The sequence below is a fragment of the Barbus barbus genome, assembly GCF_936440315.1.
Source record: "Barbus barbus genome assembly, chromosome: 28".
Lineage (NCBI taxonomy): Eukaryota > Metazoa > Chordata > Actinopteri > Cypriniformes > Cyprinidae > Barbus > Barbus barbus.
This window is the reverse complement of record NC_136756.1, coordinates 29,340,894-29,364,957: the sequence shown is the minus strand read 5'-3', so window position 1 is coordinate 29,364,957 and position 24,064 is coordinate 29,340,894. Positions and strand designations below refer to the sequence as shown.

Below are 24,064 nucleotides of genomic sequence, written 5' to 3'. Positions count from 1 at the left end.
GTTGGGCAAGAAATAACAGATGTTCTTTTGTACTGGTGTATGTATCTATTAGTTAATGTACAGAATAAGTTACGCGGTACTCAAGTTGGGGGTATAAACATTGACCAAGGTACATAGTAAGTATATGGAAATAGGACTGTAAAATAAAGTGCAACATTTGACATAACCATTACACAGGAAGGACTTTGTAAGCACTGTTGAAATAGCAAGTAATTACTTATTTCCTTGTTATTCTGAAAAAAAAAGAAAAATAAGTAGTTCACCCTCAAGTAGCTCCGAACCTGTATGAATGTGTTTGTTCTGCTGAACACAAAGGAAGATATTCTGAAGAATGTGGGAAACAGCAGTTCTGGGGACTTCCATAGTATTTATTTTTCCTACTATGGAAGTCAATGGTGCCTCAAAACAGCCTGATTACAAACTTTCTTCAAAATATCTTCCTTTGTGTTCAGCAGAACAAAGAACTTCATACAGGTTTGGGACTACTTGAAGGTGAGTAAATAATGACAGCATTTTAATTTTTGGGTGAACTATCCCTTTAAGGTAGTCAACGATGTGCTGTTTTTAATTCAAATGACATTCGAACACTTTTTCCCACTGTCACCCTCACATGGAGGACACCTGTTGAATTGCTCCAGAAATTGCTCTGTTAACCTCATTTCTGAACATCTCCTCTTACGGATGATTGATTTTTTTTTTTTTTTTTGCATCATCTTTGGTTAGTAAATTACATTTTTATATTCACAAATCAACAAATAATTGTCTAATATAGTTTTATTGTAAATTGAGAAAATATCAATGTTACCATATGGCAACGCTAAACAACAGTGGAATTGAAGTAATGTATTTCCCCATTGGGGTTTTTTATAGATAATAACATGAATAATATTTTACAGAAAGGGCAATAGGAAGAGTGCATTGATGACAATGAGGACGAGTTAGCCTCCAGTGACTGTAACAATGAGTGTGTGTGTGTGTGCATGTGTATATGTGTCTGTAGGTGTGTGTGGCTGATGGAAGATTGATAAATGCAAAGGTCGGATGCATCAATTTCTAAAAGAAATATGCATTTAAATTGAAAATAATTTTTTTGGGCCATTTTCCATTTTGGTACACTTTTGCCATATGGCAACATTTTCCTAAAATAAATCATTTTAGAAGTGAAATATTTTCTTGTAAAATGTACTGCAATAATGTTGGTGTCTTTTCAACTTTTGTGACTCAGAAGGTCCTGTAAACTGGAAGATTAATTTTTTAGCGCGTCAGTAAAACACACGTGCATTTTTTACAGCATGCGCTCTGCTTCTGTCGCATCCAGCGTATTAACTTAACAAGCTTGTTCCTCGATCCGATGATGGGCTCTCCTGTAGATGTATAAAAACACATTTTATGTGAACTGACCTTTCTTTCTCAGTAAAATGGCATTCAGTTCTGGAGTAGTTTGAGTTTGGCACATGTTAAATATAAATGCATCTCACATCAGCTGGAAATGCATGCTGAGTGATTGTTGGAGAGGTGCTCGACGCTTTGCTTCGCTCGGTTTGGGTCGAAGTGCATCTGTGGCTGAACCCTAGAGGTCGGCAGAGGTCAAGCATTCTGAGGATCTTCCCAGGCATTGAATCTCTTACTAAATGTCTCTTATTTCATCTGCTGGACGTTTTTGAAGTCCGTCTGGACATATTTTCTAATATACTGTATATAGCTGTGTTTCTGTCTAAATGGTCAATCCAGAGATCCAGTGGTGATCTTGGACAGTTGTTCCCCGAACACATAGAGACCAGCTAGTAACCAACACCACTGAATGTACTAGTAGGGTTTCCCAAACTGGGGTTAGTGAGTTGAGGAAAGTCTAGTTATTATTTAAATCATAAAAATCACTACTACTATTATAATACTAAATAGGCTACAAATAAATGACAAATAAATAAAAATAAAAATAAAATGTTAAATACAATTAAAACATGTAATATTTAATTTTAAATTATATAATATTAATAATAATTATAAACATGACAATTTCTAATAACATTTTAAAAACATTAAAATACAAATGCTTAAAAATAATATTTAATTTTAAACATTAAATAGTAAAAAAATAATAATTAACATTTTTAATAACAATTTTAAAAACATTAAAATATAAACACAAAACACTTAATAATTTTTTTTATATGTCTGTTTAATTTTTATTATTTATTATTTCAGTTTTAGCTTAGTTATCAGCTTAAACTAACCAAAAATTTGAAATTTTGCCTTGCCAACTAACCGAAATATGTGAAAGTATGAATGAAATATCTAAAGAATATCATTTGAAGTTTTATTTTATTTTATTTATAGACATTTAAAGTTGATGAAAGTTGGATTATTAATTTTAAATTATAAATACAATTTAAAAACTTAATTTAATTTTAAATATTTCAAATTGTAATAATAATAATAATTACAATTTGATAATTGTATGAATCATAATTTTAAATAAAAACCCTTAAAATAACACTTATTAAAAAGCTGAAATATTTTATTTAGCTGCATGTCATGTGACCATCAACTGACATCTAAGAAGCGTGAATATGCAAAAATGGTGTTAACTTAATGAAATATTAACTTTATATATATATATATATATATATATATATACAACTATACATAAAAATATAAAATCTTAGGCGGACTTCAAGTAAATATTGTAGCTCAAAGGGGTTCAGCTGAAGAAAAAAGTTTGTATCATCATTTGTATATTCCCCGATCAGGTGTGTGTGTGTGTGTGCGTGCGTGTGTGTGTGTGTGTGTGTGTGTGTGTGCGTGCGTGTGTGCGTGTGCGTGCGTGTGAGTCTGCGTGCGTGTGTGTGTGTGTGTGTGTGTGTGTGTGTGTCTGCGTGCGTGCGTGTGTGTGTGTGTGCGTGTGTGTGTGTGTGTGTGTGTGTGTGTGTGTGTGTGTGTGTGTGTGTGTGTCTGCGTGCGTGTGTGTGTGTGTGTGTGTGTGTGTGTGTGTGTGTGCTGGACAGTGCAGCAGCTGGTGTTTGTGATCTGGACGCTGTCAGACTCTCAGATTTGCTCAGAGAAGCCATATGGAGACTCTATCATTCACATTTATCATTTCACAACAGTCAGAGAGAGAGAGAGAGAGAGAGAAAGAGAGAGGGAGGATGACGATGGGACCAATTCAATTTAATCCTGGCCATCCATGACTTCCACAGAGATATGGATGAGATATTCCTCATCGTCTCAAACACTAAATCAAAGGAGCTCGAGCCGACAAATGGCATTTTCCAACCACTGCTTTCCTTCTTTGATTTGTATCCTCTTATTTGAATGTAAATGAAGAATCGATTGTATGAACGTTCCTCTGTCTTATTTGACTTCAAGCAGAAATCTGATCTTTGTTATTAAGATGTTTAAATCTGGATTTAAAGATTCCTGTCTTTCCTTCTTTCTTTTTTCTTTCTCTGCGAGTCAGTGAACGTGTCGTGAAGTTTTATTGCCATTGATTTAAAGTCTAAATGAAATGCAGTTTGTACTTTTATGACGTATTTGTAATTGAAACAGGATATTCAACAAGAAATACATGTAGAGCAGGAATTGATTCGATCTCTCAGGATTATGAAGAAAAACGTCCTGCTCCAGAATAATGTGAATCATTCATAGTCAGATCAGGAGCAGACGATAATCTAATAAAGTCAGTTCTGAGTTCATGCTGACTTTACAAGTGAACTTGCATTGTAGTTTTTTTTTACTGTTAATTATATGGCATTTCATAATATTTTTATATAATATTTATTTTTTAATTTTAATTAAAGTTATAGTAATTGTTTGATTTTTTTATGTTTTTTTCAGTAAATAAAAACAGTAAAACAGTGTTATTTTAGTATTATTAATATAATATGGTTTTAAATATTTTGAATTAGTTTTTTTTTTATATATTCTGTTTTTATTTTAGTAATTTTGTCTTTTTTGTAGGTTTTGTTACTTTTTATAATTTTTTTTTTCTTTCTGCTTAATTTCAGTAGATTAATTAGTATTATTAATACAGTATTATGGTATTTAATATTTTATTACTTTTTATTTTTATATTTTCTGTTTTGATTTTAATTTTTGTTTTTCCCAGAAAGTTTCTGTCAGTTTTATCTGTTTTTGCTTTGATTTGTTTGTTTGTTTTTATATGTCTGTTTAGCTTATTTGTTTATTTATTAATTAGTTTTTAATATCAGTTTTAGTTTAGATATTTTTTGTTTTGGTTTTAGCAATTTAAAAAAACACAAACCAAAAAAGTTGAAATTTTACCTTTTGCAACTAATGAACATATTTACTGAAAGTATAACTGAAAGTTTTATGTCATTTTAGTTAACATTTATTTTATTTCAATTAACTTAAATGTTAAATGTTAATAATCTTAATTGATGCTAATAACCTGAAGTAAAGGCAAATTTAAGTGCCATCTGAAGGCTGTATTGGAATCAGATTCATAGCAAAGGCTTTGATATTTTTGTCTAATATTTTCACGCCACATTAACCTGCTCACAAACTTCAGCCGGTGGATTGCTGACTGATATTTATGAGAACTGGAGAATTAAGCGCCACCCGCTCCCTATCAGCCGAATCCAGATAAATCTCCCTCTGACTAGACGAGCAGCGCTCAGATTTACGTCCATCTGATGCAGAAACACCTTCTAAACCAAGCTCCCATAAGACACGCTCTATATCTGTCCCTGCAGCACAAAAGCAGTCATCAGTAGCACAGGTATATTTGTAGCAATAGCCAACAATACATTGTATGGATCACAATTATACATTTCTCTTTTATGACAAAAATCATTAAAGGTACATGATGGTACATGATAAAAAATTATTCCACATAATTTTTTGGTTTATTTGGGAACATTTTATTGATAAAACATTTTTTTGACCACCTCTCACCTCCCTCTCCCCCCCCCCCCCCCCCCCCCCCCCCATCCCAAAATATTTTTTCAACATTGGTACAGAATTACGGAGGAAATTCTCCATTCACATATCATACGCCAAAGTTCAGAGAGCAATTCAAAATCACAAATCTGTCCAAAAAATGTCAAAAATCATTACATGAAAAGGGAAAAACACTTGAAACACACTGATATATTGCATTTGATTCAGACGTAGGTTTGTGTCGTGGTGCGAGGCTGGTAAACTCCGGTCCTGGAGGGCCACTGTCCTGCAGAGTTTAGCTCCAATACACTCATTAGCTTGTTCTGATGTGTTTGATTTGGACTGAAGCTAACTCTGCAGGACTGAAGTTTCCCAGCCCTGATGTAGTGTGTCGTGTCATATCATGTATCATGTCCTGGCCAAATTCCCTCCACTGGCCCTTATCAATCATGGCCTCCTAGTAATCCCCATCCATTTGACTGGCTCTATGACTCTCTCCTCTCCACCTGTGGCTGGTGTGTGGTGAGCGCACTGGCGCCGCTGTACTGTGGCTGCTGTCACATCATCCAAGTGGATGCTGCACACTGGTGGTGGTTGAGGAGAGACCCCCACATGATTGTAAAGCGCTTTGGGTGTACGGCAATACACAATAAATGCGCTATATTAATGCATCATTCATTCATTCATTCATGTACTTCATCGAATGAGATTTTACTCCGTGTTAAACTTCAAGAAGTGCTTCTTCTCTGCTGTGAAACAGAGGTGCACATTACACATTTTGCACATCACTTTGGGTGTTCCTTTGCACCCAGGAACCTTGCATCTTCCTTTTTTGTCACACATAATGCTGTGGACCCCTGCTTCCTTACCCCTTACTGCGCAATGTTGCCCTGAGGCAACGAAAAGAAAAACTGAATTGCAGAACATGCAAAATAAATAAAAAATTCATAAAACCTGACAAAAGTCTTCATACACACATAAATATTTTTTATGCACAGGTCATGTCATTTTAAATAAGATTACTAAAGCAAATAATCTTGCCTTCTCACACCATGTGCTCCTGTGACCATGTGTCAGAACAGGACGTCCCACCTTCAAATGGTGCTTGATAGTGACTCCCACACCTTATTGGACTGTTCTTTGATATTATTCAAACATTTTAATTGGTTGCAATCATTTAAAAAAACATGCACTTAACATGGGGCATAAGAGGTCAACACTATGCAGTAGAGGGTTAAATAAAGATCATGTTCCATGAAGATATTTTGTAAAATTCCTACCATAAATATATCAAAACTTAATTTTTGATTTGTAATATGCATTGCTAAGAACTTCATTTGAACAACTTTAAAGGTGATTTTCTCAATATTTAGATTTTTTTACAGCCTCAGATTCAAGATTTTCAAATAGTTGTATATCAGTCAAATATTGTCCGATCATAACAAACAATACATCAATGGAAAGATTATTTATTCAGCTTTCAAATTATGTTCAATTTAATTAAATTGACCCTTATGACTGGTTTTGTGGTCCAGGGTCACATATTTGACTTGGTCACCGCTGGGCGTAATGTGAGCGGGAATGACGAGCGTGTCAAGCTTTCGGCGCGGCACGGGTCAGCTGGAGTGTGTTTGGGCTGTTTCTCCAGGCCTGCTGTGAGCGGACGCTCGGCCCGGAGGCTCTGACAGACCTGCCAAGACTCGACGGGAGATTTAGGCAACAGCTGCAGGGGTTCGGACAACGAGACGCTCGGCATGCTGTCAGCACCCGCTATGTTTAGAGTCTCCTCTCGCGCATCTGAATCTTCCCTCTGTCCTTCCCGCTTTCATCCGAGCCAATGCATATTCCAGTAGTTCATTTTAAAGGAGAGATCATTCAGAAATCAGCATTATGTGGCATCACGTTCTCACACTCGTGTCATCACAAACCTACAAACATAGATTTTCACCAACACTCCATTTATTTGATCAAAAATGAACTGAAAATTGTGAAATCTTTTTATAATTTAAAACAGCTGTTTTCTGTGTGAATATGTGTTAAACTGTAATTTATGTCTGTGATCTGCAGCTGTATTTTCAGCATCATTACTCCAGTCTTCAGTGTCACATGATCTTCAGAAATCATAATAATATACTGATTTACTGCTCAACAAACATTTCTGATTATTATCAATGTTGAACACAGTTGTGTTGCACAATATTTTTGTGGAAACCGTGATATATTTTATTTTTCAGGATTTTTCAGGACAAATACGAAATAAAAAGTTAAAAAGTTCAGCATTTATTTGAAATAGAAAGCTTTTGTAACCTTATAAATGTCTTTACTGTGACTTTGATCAATTTAATACATTATAGCTGATTAAGTGTTATTTATTTATTTATATTACATCTCACCTTTACCTCAGTGTTATTATCATTAACTAAAATTAAAAATGTTAAAAACAGTTAAGCTAATTGAAGGCAAAGTTTCAATTTTTTTCATTTACGTTGATGCACTAAAATGACTAAAACTAAAACAAACTGAAATAAAAAATAAATACTAAACAGGCATAATTAAAACAAACATAAAAAAAAACTGTAAAAAAAAAAACACAAACTAAATTTAATTTGAAACATTTGTGCTTATTTTTGTAGAAACTGTGATGCATTTTTTTATTTTTCTTTATAAATGCCCTTACCGTCTCTTTTCATCAATTTAATACATCATTACTGATTGGAAATATGTATTAATTCATTCATTAATTATTATTATTATTTTAATCTTACTCCAGATTTTTTAATGATAGTGTATCTGATTTTCCACAAAAATTTTGTGCAGCTCAACTGTTTTCAACATTGATAATAATCAGAAATGTTTGTTGAGCAGTAAATCAGTATATTATTATGATTTCTGAAGATCATGTGACACTGAAGAAAATACAGATTTGATCACAGGAATAAATTACAGTTTAACAGATATTCAATTGAAAATGGCTATTTTAAATTCTAAAAATATTTCAGTTTTTCCAGTACTGTTTGTACGATTTTACTGTATTTTTGATTAATTAAATGCAGCCTTGAGGAGCAGAAGAGACTTCTTTGAAAAACATAATTTTAATTATTCCAAACTCCTGAACAGCAGTGTGAAAGAGGATGTCTTGAAGGGGTCCATACAGTGCTCCTGTGTATTTTCGGACCTCACTGACTTTTACTGCATGGGCAAAAACAGCTGAAATAGGCAAAGTATCATAGACAGAAAGTCCTGCAGGTTGAGTAAATGACGACACAGTGTTGATTTTTGTGTGAAGTGTTTCTTCATCGTCTTCAGCTCTCAGTCGACTCCACCCTGACCTGACCTACAGCAGTCCTCCATCCTCCTTTCATTTCTGCTGCTCGTCTCTTGAAATAGGCCAAGTGCAAAGTGAGGTGGGACTGATAGAGACAGCACCAGTATCGTCTTGTGCTGGATTTTTCTGGAGAATGCCGGTCTAATCATGTGCAGATGAGGGTGAACTGAGCACATCGTTTGCACTGTGGAATTATGGGGGTTTATGACTTGCTTAGACAAATCTCTGAATGTGTGACAATAACAAAACATCACGCACTTACAAATAATTCAGTTGACTCTCATGACCTTGCAGCTCCTCCACGGGGGTCTGACCTCCCGTTCAGAGACGATTCTTCATTTAGCTGCTCCTGAATGAGCGTGGAACGGCCCGGCGGGGTCAGAGTTCACAGACCTGCCCCAGGTGTCAAATCCTAATTGACAAGACTCTGTAACGCAGGAGCTGCAGCTGCTCTCTGTGTGAATCTTCAGGGCAGTAAATCATGGCACTGGATATTTTGGCTGTGCTAATCCTGAGGAAACAGGCTCTTTGGGCTGTAAATCTCCTGCTTGAGTTGTTTTTGTCTGGTGTGAAAGGTGGACATGTCCTTGAGTTGGTGGAGAGCGTGTTCAGCTCACCTGTGGATGTTCACTTATCTTAATTGACTGCTATTGATTTGAATTGGTATGCGTGCCGGGATCAAACCGGCTCGAGAGAGACATCCAGCATTAGATTAGTCTCAGTTCATTATCTCTGATCGCTTGGCTTTTCTACTTGTTCTCACACAAAACATTAAATATCTGTTGATTTTATGAAATTAACTCAATTAACTCGATTTTACAATTATAATTATAATTTTAAGTCTTTCATTTCATGTAGGTTTCTTGAAGAGAAAGATTAGATCTCTGTGTGGAGCACTGGCTGTTGTAATTTTAAGTTTTTTATTTTTTTATTATTTAATTGTAATTAATGAAAGTGATTTTTATTAGTTTTCTTTTAGATAATTTTAGTAATTTAACTTAAACATATTATTATTATTAACATATTATTGTTTATATTTATTACCAAAAATGTTACATAAATATTATTCCTAATATATTAAATGTTACAATTAGTGATGTCAAACTATTAATCGCGTTTAATCACATCCAAAATAAGTTTTTGTTTACATTATATATGTATGTGTACTGTGCATATTTATTATGTATATATATATACACACACATACAGTACATATATTTAAAATATTTACATGTTTATACATTAATATATTCTTATATTTTATATTATATATAAATATATTGAATATATAAACATAACATATTTTTCTTAAAAATGTACATGCATGTGTTTGTATTTATATATACATAATAAATATATACAGTATACAAACATATGTTATGTAAACAAAAACTTTTATTTTGGATGCGATTAATCGTTTGATAGCACTAGTTACAATAAATATTTTATTTATTATAATTTTAAGGCTTTCATGTAGGTTTCTTGAAGAGAAAGATCAGCGTGTGGAGCACTGGCTGTTGTCAGATATAAATATATGAAAATATATATTGTAAATAGATTTAAAAATATACAAATATAATTTTTTTGTATATTCTTTAAAGTATATTTTAAACATATAAATATATATATAGATGTACATTGATTCCAAAAAACTCCATATATCTTTTGTACATTATATATATTATTATTTATATTTATTATATTATTGTGGGAAATCTTTGTTAATTATCCATGCAAACCTGGTTAAGTATATCAACTAGCTTATCTAAGACATCGTAAGCAAACCCTGTTTCCCAGTCTGACTGCAGTTGGTGGCTGTTGTGTGGTCTGCTTGAGGAGTGTGTGAACAGACTGTGGGTGGTTAGTGGGCGTTACACAGACTAGTATTCGATTAACTAACCCATAAACCACACTGAGTGAGAGTCCATCTGCTTTCAGAGCTGTGTGAAGAGCCCTGCTAATATCAGCCCTGATTAGAGAGCTTTGTGAATAATCATCTGTAATAAGCACTCAAATGTTGCTATCTTGGGTGCAATGCGATGCTTTGAGAGATATTATCACTGTAAGTGCAGAGTCCCAAAATACGAGGCATGACACGGCATGCAGCGATCGCGTTACACGTATTGCATTGCGTTTGATGCGTCTCTCGTTCCGTCATTCCGTGTGGGTTTGTGTTTTCTCAGATCCAGGTTTGTGTTTGTGCTCTCCGCCAGACATGTAACGCCATCTCATACACAAATCATCCAGATCATCCGCAGGCATTTTGGCCTCAAACCCGAAGCCTGAAGCCTCATTAGAGGCGAGTGTGGCGGCGGTCCAGCGAGAGAGTCCTGGAGCACAAACACTCTGCAGGACAGCAAAGTTTCTCTCTTCCTCAGGAAATGGCAGACACTTCAGTTTGTGGCAGTTTTGTTTTTGATGAAAGTGTTGCTATCGCAGCACACTCTCACCTTCACATGGTAACCCATTGTAGAGAATTAGTGATCAATGTCAGTGGTATCTTAACATTATTTATGTACTATTATAGTATTTTATTAATATTTGGAATTTTTCTTTATTTTCATTTTATTTTTAGCTAACGTTTTAGTAATTTTGTTATGTGCTTGTGTGTGTGTACATATATATAGAGATTTATATGTTTATTGTTAGTCATTTAATACTTCATCTAATAAATAATATTATTTATAATTACATTATTATTATGCATATTAAATATTACAGTAAATATTATTTATTATAACAAATATTGTGTTATAATTTTAAGTTTGAGTTGTTTTATTTTTATTTCTATTCTATGTTTTTATATTATTTCATTGTAATTAATGAAAGTGATTTTTATTAGTACTTTAAATTAAATATATTCTTATTATTTACATATTATTTTTTATATTTATTACCAAAAATGTTGTATAAATATTATTTCTAATATATTACAGTTTTTTCGACTGCTTACACACAAAATCTCTCCTTGTCACACAGTTTCTGAAAGATGTCACTCAAACATCAGAAGCACACATCAAATCTGCAAAACCAGACACTAATCCTCAGCCTTTGATTCAGTTTTCAGTTTCATTAAACACTTTTTGCAAAACACAACACACAATTCTCTATGTAACACACAAAATTCTAACAGGAATTAATATTATGGCAAAGATATGCTTCTGAGATATTTTGAATGCAGTGCTTCATTTTGCAAGAGATGTGAGGTGTTTTGCACTTTTTGTGTGCAATTCTTGGATTTGTGTGTAAAGTTTTGAAAAAGTGTGTAAGCAGTTGAAAAAAAACCCTAAATATTACGATAAATATTTGATTAATTATTATTTGGTGTTGCCTATGTGATTAAATCAGAGTGTTTTCAATTTGCCTTCATATTTAACTAGCCTGAAACAGTGAGAGGAAGACACACTCGTACAGTATAAATCACACGGTTCTGCAGTCTCTGTCTCTTTACGAGAGCAACAGAGAGAGAGAGGACAGCGTGACATCCATTCGTTAGCTGGATTGTGTTTCTTCTTTTTTTTAGGTGACAGTCTTAATTTACCTTTTATGCAGAACATGCAGCAGGCAAAGTAATTATCCACCAAGAGTCCTTGAAAACTGTGATTGCTGTGTGTGTACGTGTGTGTGTGTGTGTGTGTGTGTGTGTGTGCGCGCCGTGTTTGTGTGTGTGTGTGTGTGGAGTCAGAGAGGCAGATAAAGGCAGTGACAGAGATGTGTGTTCGGGAGAGACGCTGTGATTCTCTGATATCTTAGCATGAATTGTCTCTGATCACACTGGGAGAAGGAATCAGCTGGAATTAGATGAAAATACAAGAACAAATAGAAGAATATCCCGACATGTGTTCAGTTTGCACATGAGGCTTTTACACACTGACACGGCTCTGTTCAATAAAATCCTTCACATATGCTGGATGTTTTGCTCTGGGATTCCCAGCTAAGCAAACAAATTCCAGCAGAATCTTTATAGATATTTTTATTAGTTATTATTATGTGGTAGGAAATGTTTGTCACATATCCACAGTATGAATGTCATACATAATGACTGTATTTTTATCACTTAAAAATAAGTAGGCTAATAGGAAATTATTATTTTAGTATTGCGGTATTTATTCATATTTTGAATTAGCCTTTATTTTTATATTCAGTTTTTAGTTTCAGTAATTTTATGTGCTTTTTGTCATTTTTATTCATTTAAAAAAAAAAAAAATCTATTTAGCATAAATTTATGTTAAATATAGTTTTATTTTTTGTAATTTAGTCGTTTAGTTTAGCACCTTAACTTCACTTTATCAGTCCAGATTGGTTTTATTTCTCTGAATGTGTTTGTCAGGTGACACACGAGTTGATTGATAGATTCTGTAAATGGAAATATTCAGTTTTACTGAGTGAAGTAAACTCAAGCAGCCTCAATTTACATGATATTATGTAAATCCTTAAGCCAGTAAACCGTATCGGCAAACGAATGTACGAATTTGTGATTTCAAGTTTCCACACAGTTCTCCTGCGGGGGATAATGAGGATATTTGATAAACATATTAATAAATACGGAGCGCGGTTTACACTGGTGTCTTCTTTAAGAAGAGCCAGAGGAGAGCGGCGTTTTCATGATTTAATCGTCAGTAAATGCGCAGCGCTGCGGGGAGCTGAACTCAATCTGACCCGCAGAGGAGTGCTCAGACCAGACCCTGCCTAACCTCCTTACTGACCATTCATAATTGCAGATGTTTGCTTGTGGCGGTGAATCTGATCAACATGTGCGCTGCTTATGAAATCTGATGCATGAACCTCGTTACAAAACCAGCATAATGACGTCCGATCGACCCTCCTCGAGTCCTCATGACCGCCCAAAATCACAGCAGAAACGAGCCTCCAGATGCACTGCATACATTGTGATGGGAAAGTACACACTTCAGCGTATTTATAAAACAGTAGGCCTGTTTTAGGACACACCATTACTTTATGAAAGATCATCTTCATCGAGAGTTTTTTTAAACAACAAATGCAATTATAAATCCAGAAAAATCAATCTTGAAGAAATGGTTTGTTAATCATGCATATACATATATGTATATGTATGTATATATATATATAATGCAAATTACCCTGAAAAATAAATAATATTTATTTGTTATAGAAATTTGTTTGTTGATTGTGTTTGTTAATTGTGCAAATATAATTATTAACTGTATATACAAGTTGATCTTAGGTAAATATAAAAATATAATATATAAATAAAACATTAATAATAAGAATAATGCTAATTTTATATATATATATATATTACTATGATAATATATTATATAATATATATTTTATATTACAGATTAGTGTACATGTATAATTTGGGATATTCTAATCCACAGTTTTTAAAATTTTTTAACAGATTTTACACAAATTAACCAGAAAAAAATACATCTGGCAGAAATAGTACATCAATTGTGCATAATATATAAGTTTATAGGCTATATATAATATATGCTTATATATAATTATATAATATGCTTAGATATATTGATTTTGGGACAGAATAGTCCTAATTTTACATGCTAACAGTAGAGATTGATGCCCATTTTCTGTTTGGTCTGTTTGATTTTCTCCTCTCCTGTTTCTTGTGGGATCTCAGGCTCTTCAAGTTCATGCGTGTGTCTTTCTAAACCAGAATCTCCTCACGGGTTTTGGCGAGGATGTTTGCAAGCCAGACAGAGGAAGTCAAACATGTGTCCAGCATGTGTTGACTGGTGTTTTTAGCCAGAAGCGGGTGAGATGGTCCAACCAGCTGCCCATCAAACCATCAGCACAACTTCCCTCCGCATTCTCACAATGATGGAAATACGGCTGCTGTTTCCATCTCGGCTCGTATGAGAACTCTAGACGCGCGCTTGGCGAGCGCCACATGCCTAACCTCCTAAATAGCGTCCCGCTCGACTGCAGAAGGACTTACGATCAGGCCTCTACAGTTACAGATATTACCTGCGCTGCAGCAGCGTCAGGATTTATTGAAGGCAGCTGTTGCTGGTATTCGGCAGGGCTGCAGGAACAGGAGCAGGTGGAGATCTGATATAAAGACAGGCTGTTGATGCCTCCTGTCTCGCATCCCACTGCTTTACACGGGAAAAGGGCTCACGGTGGACTTCCGAATTCCTGGTCACTAACGGTCCTCTGGGAACGGGCTGAGAACACAATAACAAATCAATGAATCAATAACAAATGAGGATCTTAATTTCTGATCATACATGAGATATAATTCGTTTTGGATAAATCTAACAGGCAGCTTTGGTCTCATTAATCTATTATTTGTTCTAGAGCAAATAGTTTTGGCTGAGGGCAAAGTCTCATAATATTGTATATAACTTCAATGCTGTCTATCAGAGCGCTGCCTTTGTACTTTTGACGGAATTGCCTAGCAACTTTTATGGTGGCTGCTGTTGTTTAGTAAATATTATTATTCAATACACAATATTGTGTATAAATAATGTGTTTAGTATTGAGAAGCGGTCTGTGTTTGGATACATTGCTCCGCCATTAGATGGCGACATGTTTTTATGAGTGAGCCAGCAGTAAAGACTTTATATTGAAAGACTGAAATGCGGTTGTAAACAAGAAAGTCATTTTTACTTTCAAAAACACTGTAAGCCACAGCACTGTCATCAGAAATCACCCTTAACAGATGAAAGGATAGTACGACAAAGCTATCGCTTTCCTCAGAGGACATTCAAAATAATGTTTTATTGTGAATATGAGATTGATCTGAAGAATGAATGCTGCATCTGATGCAGGTAACCACAATCACTCAGTCAGTCTGTCTCTCATAATACTTTACTCCACAAGTCCTGGTTAGTCTAACACAGTACACTTAGCAAGGTTTTTTATTGTATTTATTTATTCATTTATTAATAATAAATAAAAAGAAAACAAGTAGATAGGATAGAGAACGCTAGTGTTAGAGGGTCGATATTTTTTTTTAATAATGCCAGAGGGTGTTAGTGGGTCAAGGTGTTGATGCATCAACATGCATCATCAGTGTTTGTTGTACGTTGTTTATGCTGATGACAGCATCACTGTAAATACAGTACAGCTAGGCATGTTTATGTGAGCTTTGCACAGTGAACAGTGAGAGGTAAATGCAGCTGTCAGCTCCAGTGAGGTAAAACACAGGAGAAATGCATGTAAAGTAGAATGATGCTGTGTTTGAGAACAGCAGACGGGTATTGAGATGTGTGGAAAGACATACTGGATGTACAGTGTGCAGAAATATGCCAGAATGTATTACATCCTCATCCTGGACATGCATTCACTCTCCAGAATAATGCAGAACAGGGTTATGTATGTATATATATATATATAGTCTATTTATAAAACAAAAGACGTCTATGTTGTGTCTTCATTCAGATGCTCAGTAAACGAGTGTGTGTGTGTGTGTGTGTGTGTGTTCTCTCAGTCAAGCGTAGTGGGCAATCACACCTGCAGGTCTTATCACAGTGAATGGTTTTTCTCTCTGTCTGTCGGCGGTCAGAGCAGCGTAATCATTGTGCCGTCAGATGCCTCTTCATTGAGTGCTCGGCCACTTTCAGTGAGCTGTGTAATTGTCATGGAAATAGACCAATCAGCAGGCCATATGGAAAGCCGCCTCAGTCCCAAACAGATCCAGTACAGAGTCAAAGACAGAAAGCGTCACAAGCTCCTCGGGTTTATAATCAGCTTGTAATAAATGTTCTAAAGTTGGCCGATCCTCCTCTCTGATTACAGAGCGCGGCCGGCCAGAGCTGCGTTTGACCTCAGCTTCTCTCCCAGACAGCTGGAGCATAACAAAGACGTGTAATTATCATAATTTGACAATTAGCCTACCATCCATTCCCAGTTTTTAATTACTGCCTTTCGTATGACCGAAAGGACTTTTCCTGCAGGAACGGCAGAACTCAGTTTCTCAATGCTTGTTTTTCAGCGGAGGTCGAGAAAGTCACAGTGGAAAAAAATCACCCGGATGAATGAAATTAAAGGAAATGTATGGGATCGATACAAGATCCGGCATCTGTGACATCCGGTCCATTAACACAGAAAATCATTTCCACTTTGTAAAAACAAAGGAAAATTGCATTTACAGTAATGCACTTACAGTGGAAGCCAATGGGGTTTGATATTTCACCCGGATAAACATTTGAATACACACTGTTTTGAAAGTAAAAGCATAATAATTACATATTAACATATCATCAAAATTGCAAATAATAATAATAATATGTTTACATATACCATAACACAATATTATATATATATATATATATATATATATATATAAAATGGTAAATGTTATAAAGAATTATTGTAAAATAATCAATAATTTTAATATATTTTGCAGTATATTAATATATACATTAATAGAATATTGCTAAATATATTATTATTATTTATATTATAAGTTATACGTTTTTATTAAATAAGTATATTGTATAACATTATTATTAAAAGTAATTATTAATATTATTATTATGGTTGTTGCTATTTAGACTGAGACTTTACAGCTCATTAACATTATAATAATATATATATATTGCAATATATTAATCTTATATGTATAGATAGATAGATATATAAATGATAGATATACAGTATATATAATAGTTTTTATTAAGTATATATTGTATAGCATTTTTATTTATAGTAGTAGTTATTGTTGTTTTTATATATACACATACATTCTGTATGTATACTGTTTATATAATTGTTTGTATTAAATAAGTATATATTGTATAACATTATTATTAATAGTAGTTTATATTATTATTGTTGTAGTAGTAGTAGTAGTTGTTGTTATTTAGACTGTTGTGAAAAAAAATCACCTTGAAAAGTGTCCTAATTAGAGACTTTACAGCTTATTTTTGTATTTACAGCTCATTTCAGGATTTAATATGTGCTGTAATTAAAACACAAACGGCACATTTCTGCTTTCAACCCTCCTGAATGTCTTGCCCATAGACGTCCATTACTGTAAATGTGCTTCGAGCTTGTTGAAATTATTTTTGCTAAATTAGGTCATGTTACACACACAGCTGAACACAGGATTTTTGTGCCTGACTGTATTTCTTTTGAAAGACAGCAATAGAATTGAATTTAAAATAGATTGCCAAGAGGTTCCTGGAAATCAGAGAATTTATGTGCAGTCGACGTGATATCAGTAACAAATAAAAACAGATTAAAACGTCGCTAGACTTTACAGGGACATTCCTCAAATGAATAATATTCAGGATCCTGGGGATTCAAAAGAAATATTGCAACTCTATTCTCTCTCATCCAGAGAAATGTAATATTCATTTTCAACAATCTGTCTGTATTTCTGAAGTTCTTGGTGTGAGATCTTCAGAAGCAGCGTCTACTGAATATTTGTTTTGTAACCAATTAGAACCGCCGTTCTTCATACGGAGCTCAAGATGAGAGAAAACGCTTGTGAAATTCATTTGTGTCTATTGAAATATTGTTTATGAAAGTTCAAAAGACCACCAGCTCCTTCAGCTCTGAAGTATGTGTCTATGAAATTATATTTTATTGATAAGAGCAGATATTTCCAAAGCTCTGTTCTTACAATAAATCTATTAATTTCCCTCCGAAAGTAAAAAATATAGTACTGTTGTACTGAATGAGTTTTTAGTAGCAACATTTACTGTATTTGCTTACCATGGTATTTACATTTAAGCTGGAATACACTTAAGTTTAACGATCTTTCAGCAGCAATAAAAGCAATTGTATGAATAGAAAGTTATGAAAACGTTATTTCTGAAAGTTCTCAGAACAAACAAAACATACAGATTTTTTTTTTTTTACATTTTATGTGAATGTTAGAGAAACCATTAAGGAAATTTTCAATTGTATAATTTTGCTAATATTATAGGAATATATAATTATATAATATATCATGTGTGTGTGTATTATAAAATATTTATATATTCCAAAATATATTGTTTTTCTTTTTAGTATTTCTATATAAATTATACAGAATAATTGTTTAAATAAATAAGTATATTATTATTGCTATTATTATTTGGACTGATGTGATAAAATCATCTAGAAAAGTAGAGACTTTATAGCTCGTGTTTGTATTGAACATGTAATATTCACTTAAATAAAGTGCTAAGAACATTTTGCTAATGTTCATATTCTTATTTTCATTTTATTTAGCTTGAAATACTGTAGTTGCTAAAACTAAATACACAAAAATGCTATGATTTTGCAGTTGTAACATTTGGTAACCTACCATTTACCATTTGTAACAAATGGTAATATTTTACTATGTAACATGGTTACATAGTTAATTTTAGTAACTAACAATGAGCAATTTATGTGTTACAATGTTTATTAGTATTTATTAGTTTGTTAGTTCATACTGTATCAACTCAGGTCCATTAAATAAAATTAGTAGATACAACTTGTAAAAGTTGAACGTTCCATGAATGATGTAATGTAACGTTTTTGATAATGTAACGTTTAATGAACGTTCTATAAACGTTAACGGAAAACGTTTGTTTATTACATTGAAAGAACCTTGTCAGAACCTTAACCATTAGCTGGATATGCATTAATCACTTTTCAGTTTCTCGCATATAGAATGTATTTATTCCAGATGTGAATACTCTGACGGTCTGGTGTTGATGAACTGTGGTGTGTGTTAATTGTCTGCCCTCGCTGTTTACACCTCCAGAGCATCAGCGGCTCCTGCTGCGGGTGAGAGAGGGCTGCTAATGAAGCGTGCCGTCATTGAGAAGGGGATTATTAACTTTGTTAATTGAGTTGACTGTGTGTGTGGATGCAGACAGTGAAGCAGATTGAACAAGGAGAGGTTTTCTGTGTGTTCTTGAATATATTCGGCCTGGATCTCTCTCTGCCCGTTTGACCCTGCGATTTATTTTAGCTCTAGACTGTCAACAGCATCGCCATTCGCAGCACACTTTGATTTCTGATTTAAAGCAGCAATAGAATGGTTTTTAACTAATTCATTAATAAATGGTTTCGGTGGAATTCAAGGATGGAGAATTTCAATTAAAAGTTTCCACAAGATCCTGTCAGGCCATTTCTCTAACTGATTCTCAATTAAAACTTTGACCTGCCTGAGAAATGGCTGTTCAGCGGCAGGAATGAGGTTGTTTAGTCATTCGTTGAGAGTTTAGAGAACAAGGTGGAGAGTATTTACAGGTGATGCGAGTACACGAGGGCCCAAAGAGAGAAATACTGTCACTTTGACAAACATTCGTTTAGAGTCAGTCAGAGGTCATTCTCTTTAACGCTTACCGCTGCTCATTTTCACATACTCTGCAATGTTTTCAGAACCAAGTAAGGGCACGTTATGTATTTCATCGGTGAGATGATAGCAGATTTGCATGTCATCCGTAAACACATCAGGCACGCATTTGGACATGTTAGTCTCTTTTGTGATTAATGAGATCATTTCTTGTGTTGCACGTTGGAGTTGTTTCAAGATGCTTGGCAAACAAGTCTCATGGAAGCAAACCAGCGCTAATCTCAGTAAAATGCATCTGATCTCAATCTAAGGTTATTATCGGTAACAAACATATAAAAATACAAATATATATATATTTTTTATTATACTAACGTAAAAAAAAAATATTTTTTAAAAAATTGTAACATTTTATTTATAGTATATCAATGATACTAAAATGTCACTGCTGATTTAAGAGCATCATCTCATATTTACTGGAAGATTGTTTTAGCTTAGAAGAGCATTAATTTCAAAGCAAAGAAGCGGTTTCAGTCTCGTGTTCCTGTCGCTGTGAAAAATCAAGCAAATATTTGCATGTGTAATCTATCACATATTTCTCTCTGGAATCAAACAGTCTTTCGGATGAGAAGCATAGGATTGTTTTCTGATGCATCTGGCTCTCTGTGTCCTGCAGGTTTCACCGTGGAGACTATCACATCGACGTCTGTATAAACGACTACCTGGATGTGTACTGTCCGCACTATGAGGACTCGGTCCCTGAGGAGAGAGCTGAGCGATATGTGCTCTACATGGTCAACTACGACGGCTACAGCACGTGTGACCACACGGCCAAAGGCTTCAAGCGCTGGGAGTGCAACCGGCCGTATTCGCCCAACGGCCCACTCAAGTTCTCTGAGAAGTTCCAGCTCTTCACGCCTTTCTCGCTGGGCTTCGAGTTCCGGCCGGGCCGAGAGTATTACTACATCTGTGAGTATGAGAGCACAGATCAGCTTTACAGGAGAAGTCCGACTAAAGACCATAGGGGTCAACGGATGCCCATTTTTCACAAGCTGATATGATTCTTTAGGGTCTTAATGAAAAGTCTATAAACATACTTTGGTTAAAATATCTCAATGGTAGTGTAAAACAACAGGGTAAAAACAGCTCTGTTGACAGCGACCCGTTTCGGTGCATGTCTCTTTAAATGCTAATGAGCTCTGCTGACTTCCAAGGGGAGACAAGCCGTTCTCATGACACTGTAAACTTTAGCAGAATTCATCGTGGAACTTCTAACTAGCACATTATTAGGAAAGGCGATTTTCAAAGATTCATAAAAAAACACTTATTTTCACTTCTTCAGGTGAATCTGGATAATGAATTATTCGCGCAAACATAGATGCATTTAGGTAGATCAGGGGTGCATTCCCTTCAGAATCAAAAGTAATCCACTGCGTCTTCAGCGGCTTAGATGTCAGGAGTAAATGACGACTGCTATCTTCATTATTACATCCAACATCAAAACACTTCAATCGCTTAGGAGACATTTTTGTCTACAGCTGCTCTGGTGTTGAAACAATGGCAACTGTTTACAGCTCACTCAGGGCGGGTCTAAGGTAAAACACCAGTGTCAATCAACAATTGTGGGAGGGGCCTGGGTCTGTGTGACGTCACACATACAAGAATCTGGGTGGATTTTATCATTATAGTGTGGTTGTGTACAAACATTGCCAACACACATTTCAGTTCAAACAACATGTAAAAGTGCATAGTTTTAAAATCAAACATGTCAGTCGTGAAGTTATGCATCTTTAAATAGAGCGAATATAGTAGTTCAGCCTTTTAAGAGTTAACACAGTAAACCTTTAAAAAAAAAAAATAATAATAATAATAATAAAGAACATATAAACTATTAAATATAGATTTATATTTAATTTATTTTAGATTTATTTATTTAGTAAATTTTATCCGCATACAACAGCAACCACTGCAGATAAGTGAAGGAGAAAGGATGGATGGATGCAAATATATTTAATTTTTTTTATAACATACTCATCATTAACAAAAAAAACAAACAAAAAAAACAGTAAACCTTTAACATTAATTACTTTTTCAAAACATAAAAACGTATGATTATTAAAACTATTATTTATAGGTTTCAAATTATGTACATAGTCTCATATATATAGTATGTTTTTTATTTTATTATTATTATTTTTTATTTTATATCGATTTTAAAGTTTCTTATAAGAGATTGGTTTGTTTAAGCAAGCAAAATGAGGTATAAACATGATGTCATACTGTAGAGTTTCATTATTAGGTGAAATATCAGTCAGAAACCAGAAATACCAGTTCATCCAGGTGTGTTTAGTTTTTTCAGCTTCTCACATTTCTGATGGAGTTTGATGCATTTAGGGCCGCAGGTTGTTTCATTTCAAGCGCAATAAAAGTTTATTTCCCTCACTGTATGTCAGTGACAAAGCCATTTGTGCATAATGCTCAACTGCATGGAGACTATAAGAAACTGCAATGTTTTCTCTCACTGGGTCGAAGCTGTAAATTTTGAGATTCGCTCTCAAGGACGAAAGCATATGAAATCCAGGCAGGGCAGAAATCAATGTGAATCGATATTCTTTGGGAAGAAAATGTGATTCGAGGGTTTCGCTGAAGGACACCTGTCGACAAGGTGAGATGAAAACACAGGCAAACCTCATTAGTTTTCATTCATAATGTGGAACGTGGCTCCTGCAGGACCTTCATATCGTTACACGGAGAGCCGTTATTATGTGCTTGACTAGCTGGTGCTGCTGAGGACAGGAAAATCATCCAGCATATCGCTCTTCTCACGAGTCCCATCATCCTCGCTCGCGGTCCAAAGCGAACATCTGTGAAATACGTTTGCCCTCTCTGACTGATTGTTCTGTCTCACTGCACGGATCAGTCTTTATTCAGCTCCTGCCAGATAGATCTTGGCAGCTTCTGTCTCTCTGGCGAACATCATAATTAATATACATCACGACAATCATGTTGAACATAATTCCAAACAGAAAGTCAGAGCTGAAGCTGAAGTCCCACTTTTAGCTGCTATATTTTACAACGACTCGTCTCGCAGACACTGAAAGAGTCATCGGTATTATTAATATCTGTATTAAGAAAAATGATTTCGCAATTAGGGAATGGTTAAAGACGTCAGCTTTCTCTGGCAGGAATATTTAAGCAAATGTTCAATTAAAACCTCCTTTCCAGTTCATCCGTCAAGCTTTCGTTTCGACTATAATGAAAACTGTCAAACTCCTTTTTAATAGCATTTTATATCATGCTGACATCCATATCATTGTGCATTTCTTAATTATAGTATTCAACTGATTGATTATGCTCATGTTCACTGAATGTTTATTTGGTCATATCTGCTGACAGTGACCTTGACCTTTAAGGTCAGAGACTAAAACTAGACCGAACTAGTGGTTAGCTGGTTAGTCTGTGAAACGCATCTTTCTCCATTGACAGACATTCAAAATGTATATGTTGTAAGCAAAATAGAAATATTATACTTATTAAATTTGTAAGAAAATATTGTAAATACTTAGCCAGCATTTAATTGTTTTATTTTTATTCTATTCTTTTATTATATTTTATTGTTTTTTTAAATTCATTCATTCATTTTTTTTTTTCAGGCTCAGGACTTTTACAACAATTTTTAAAATGGGTTTGGGAGCAATAATAATTATTTCTATTTATATTGTGCCATTCTAAAGCTCAAGGACTCTTTATTGTCCATCAGATTAGTACAGAAATAGGTCCAAAAAAAAGGCAATGTCTTTTTTTAGGGAGGAAAAAAAAAATACAAGAAGGAAGGAGGCAAAATAAGTTGGTCACGTTATTTATTAATATTTTTTATTTATGTAAATTGCATTTATACAATTTATTTAGATTGTGCTTCATACAACACAGATTGTTTCAAAGCAGCTTCACAGTAATAAACAGGAAAATAGTGTGAATGTTGCAAAATTAAATAATTTTCAAATTGCTTTTCAACTATAAAGCTGTCATTACTCGGCTCAACTCAGTTCAGTGTTGATTCAGTTCAGTTCAATAACAGTGTCAAGTTCATCAGTCAGTGCTGTTGACTTCAAATCAAGAGAAATTAATACTAAATATATGTCATGCAATGACAAAAGGTATAGAAACTAGTTCAGTCTAATTATGTTTTACCCAGTATTTATGTGATGTTATATTTTTATAACATTTATAACATAAGCTCACTAGCTTAGCAACTCTTGAATGTCTGTTTTCATGGATTGTTGTTGATTGAATTTTCATGTGAACTACAGAAGATCATTATGGTGTTGTTGCAGATGCTTTGAGATGATGGTTATCTGTGACATTTCTCTAAATCAGTGTTTGAAGAGACACGTCTGGAGCAGTCGTGAAGGTGGCGCTCAGTAGAAATGTTATCGCTCGCCCTGATTGCGGTCGTTCCTCACTGACTGACATTATCACTACAGACTGTCACGTCTCTCTCTAATAGCAGCAGCAGAGAAAAGTCTACCGGATTTTTAGTGGCGCTCTTACCTTTTTTACCTTTTTGCAGTTTATACACTGCAAAAAAAATCTTAAATCAAGATAAATTGACCTGA

At 34.4% G+C, this 24,064-nt stretch overlaps 2 protein-coding genes across 3 annotated transcripts in view; one reads left to right on the top strand and one right to left on the bottom strand.

The window, feature by feature from the left end:
- Positions 1–24,064, bottom strand: part of LOC306848635 (synaptic plasticity regulator PANTS-like) — an 806,624-nt gene that overhangs the window by 60,220 nt on the left and 722,340 nt on the right. The window lies entirely within an intron of this gene.
- Positions 1–24,064, top strand: part of efna5b (ephrin-A5b) — a 115,578-nt gene that overhangs the window by 73,449 nt on the left and 18,065 nt on the right. For both annotated transcript variants that reach the window (XM_079383290.1, XM_079383289.1), the window contains exon 2: positions 20,125–20,417. In XM_079383290.1, the coding sequence (XP_079239416.1) occupies positions 20,125–20,417 (293 nt within the window). The remainder of the gene's footprint in view (positions 1–20,124; positions 20,418–24,064) is intronic.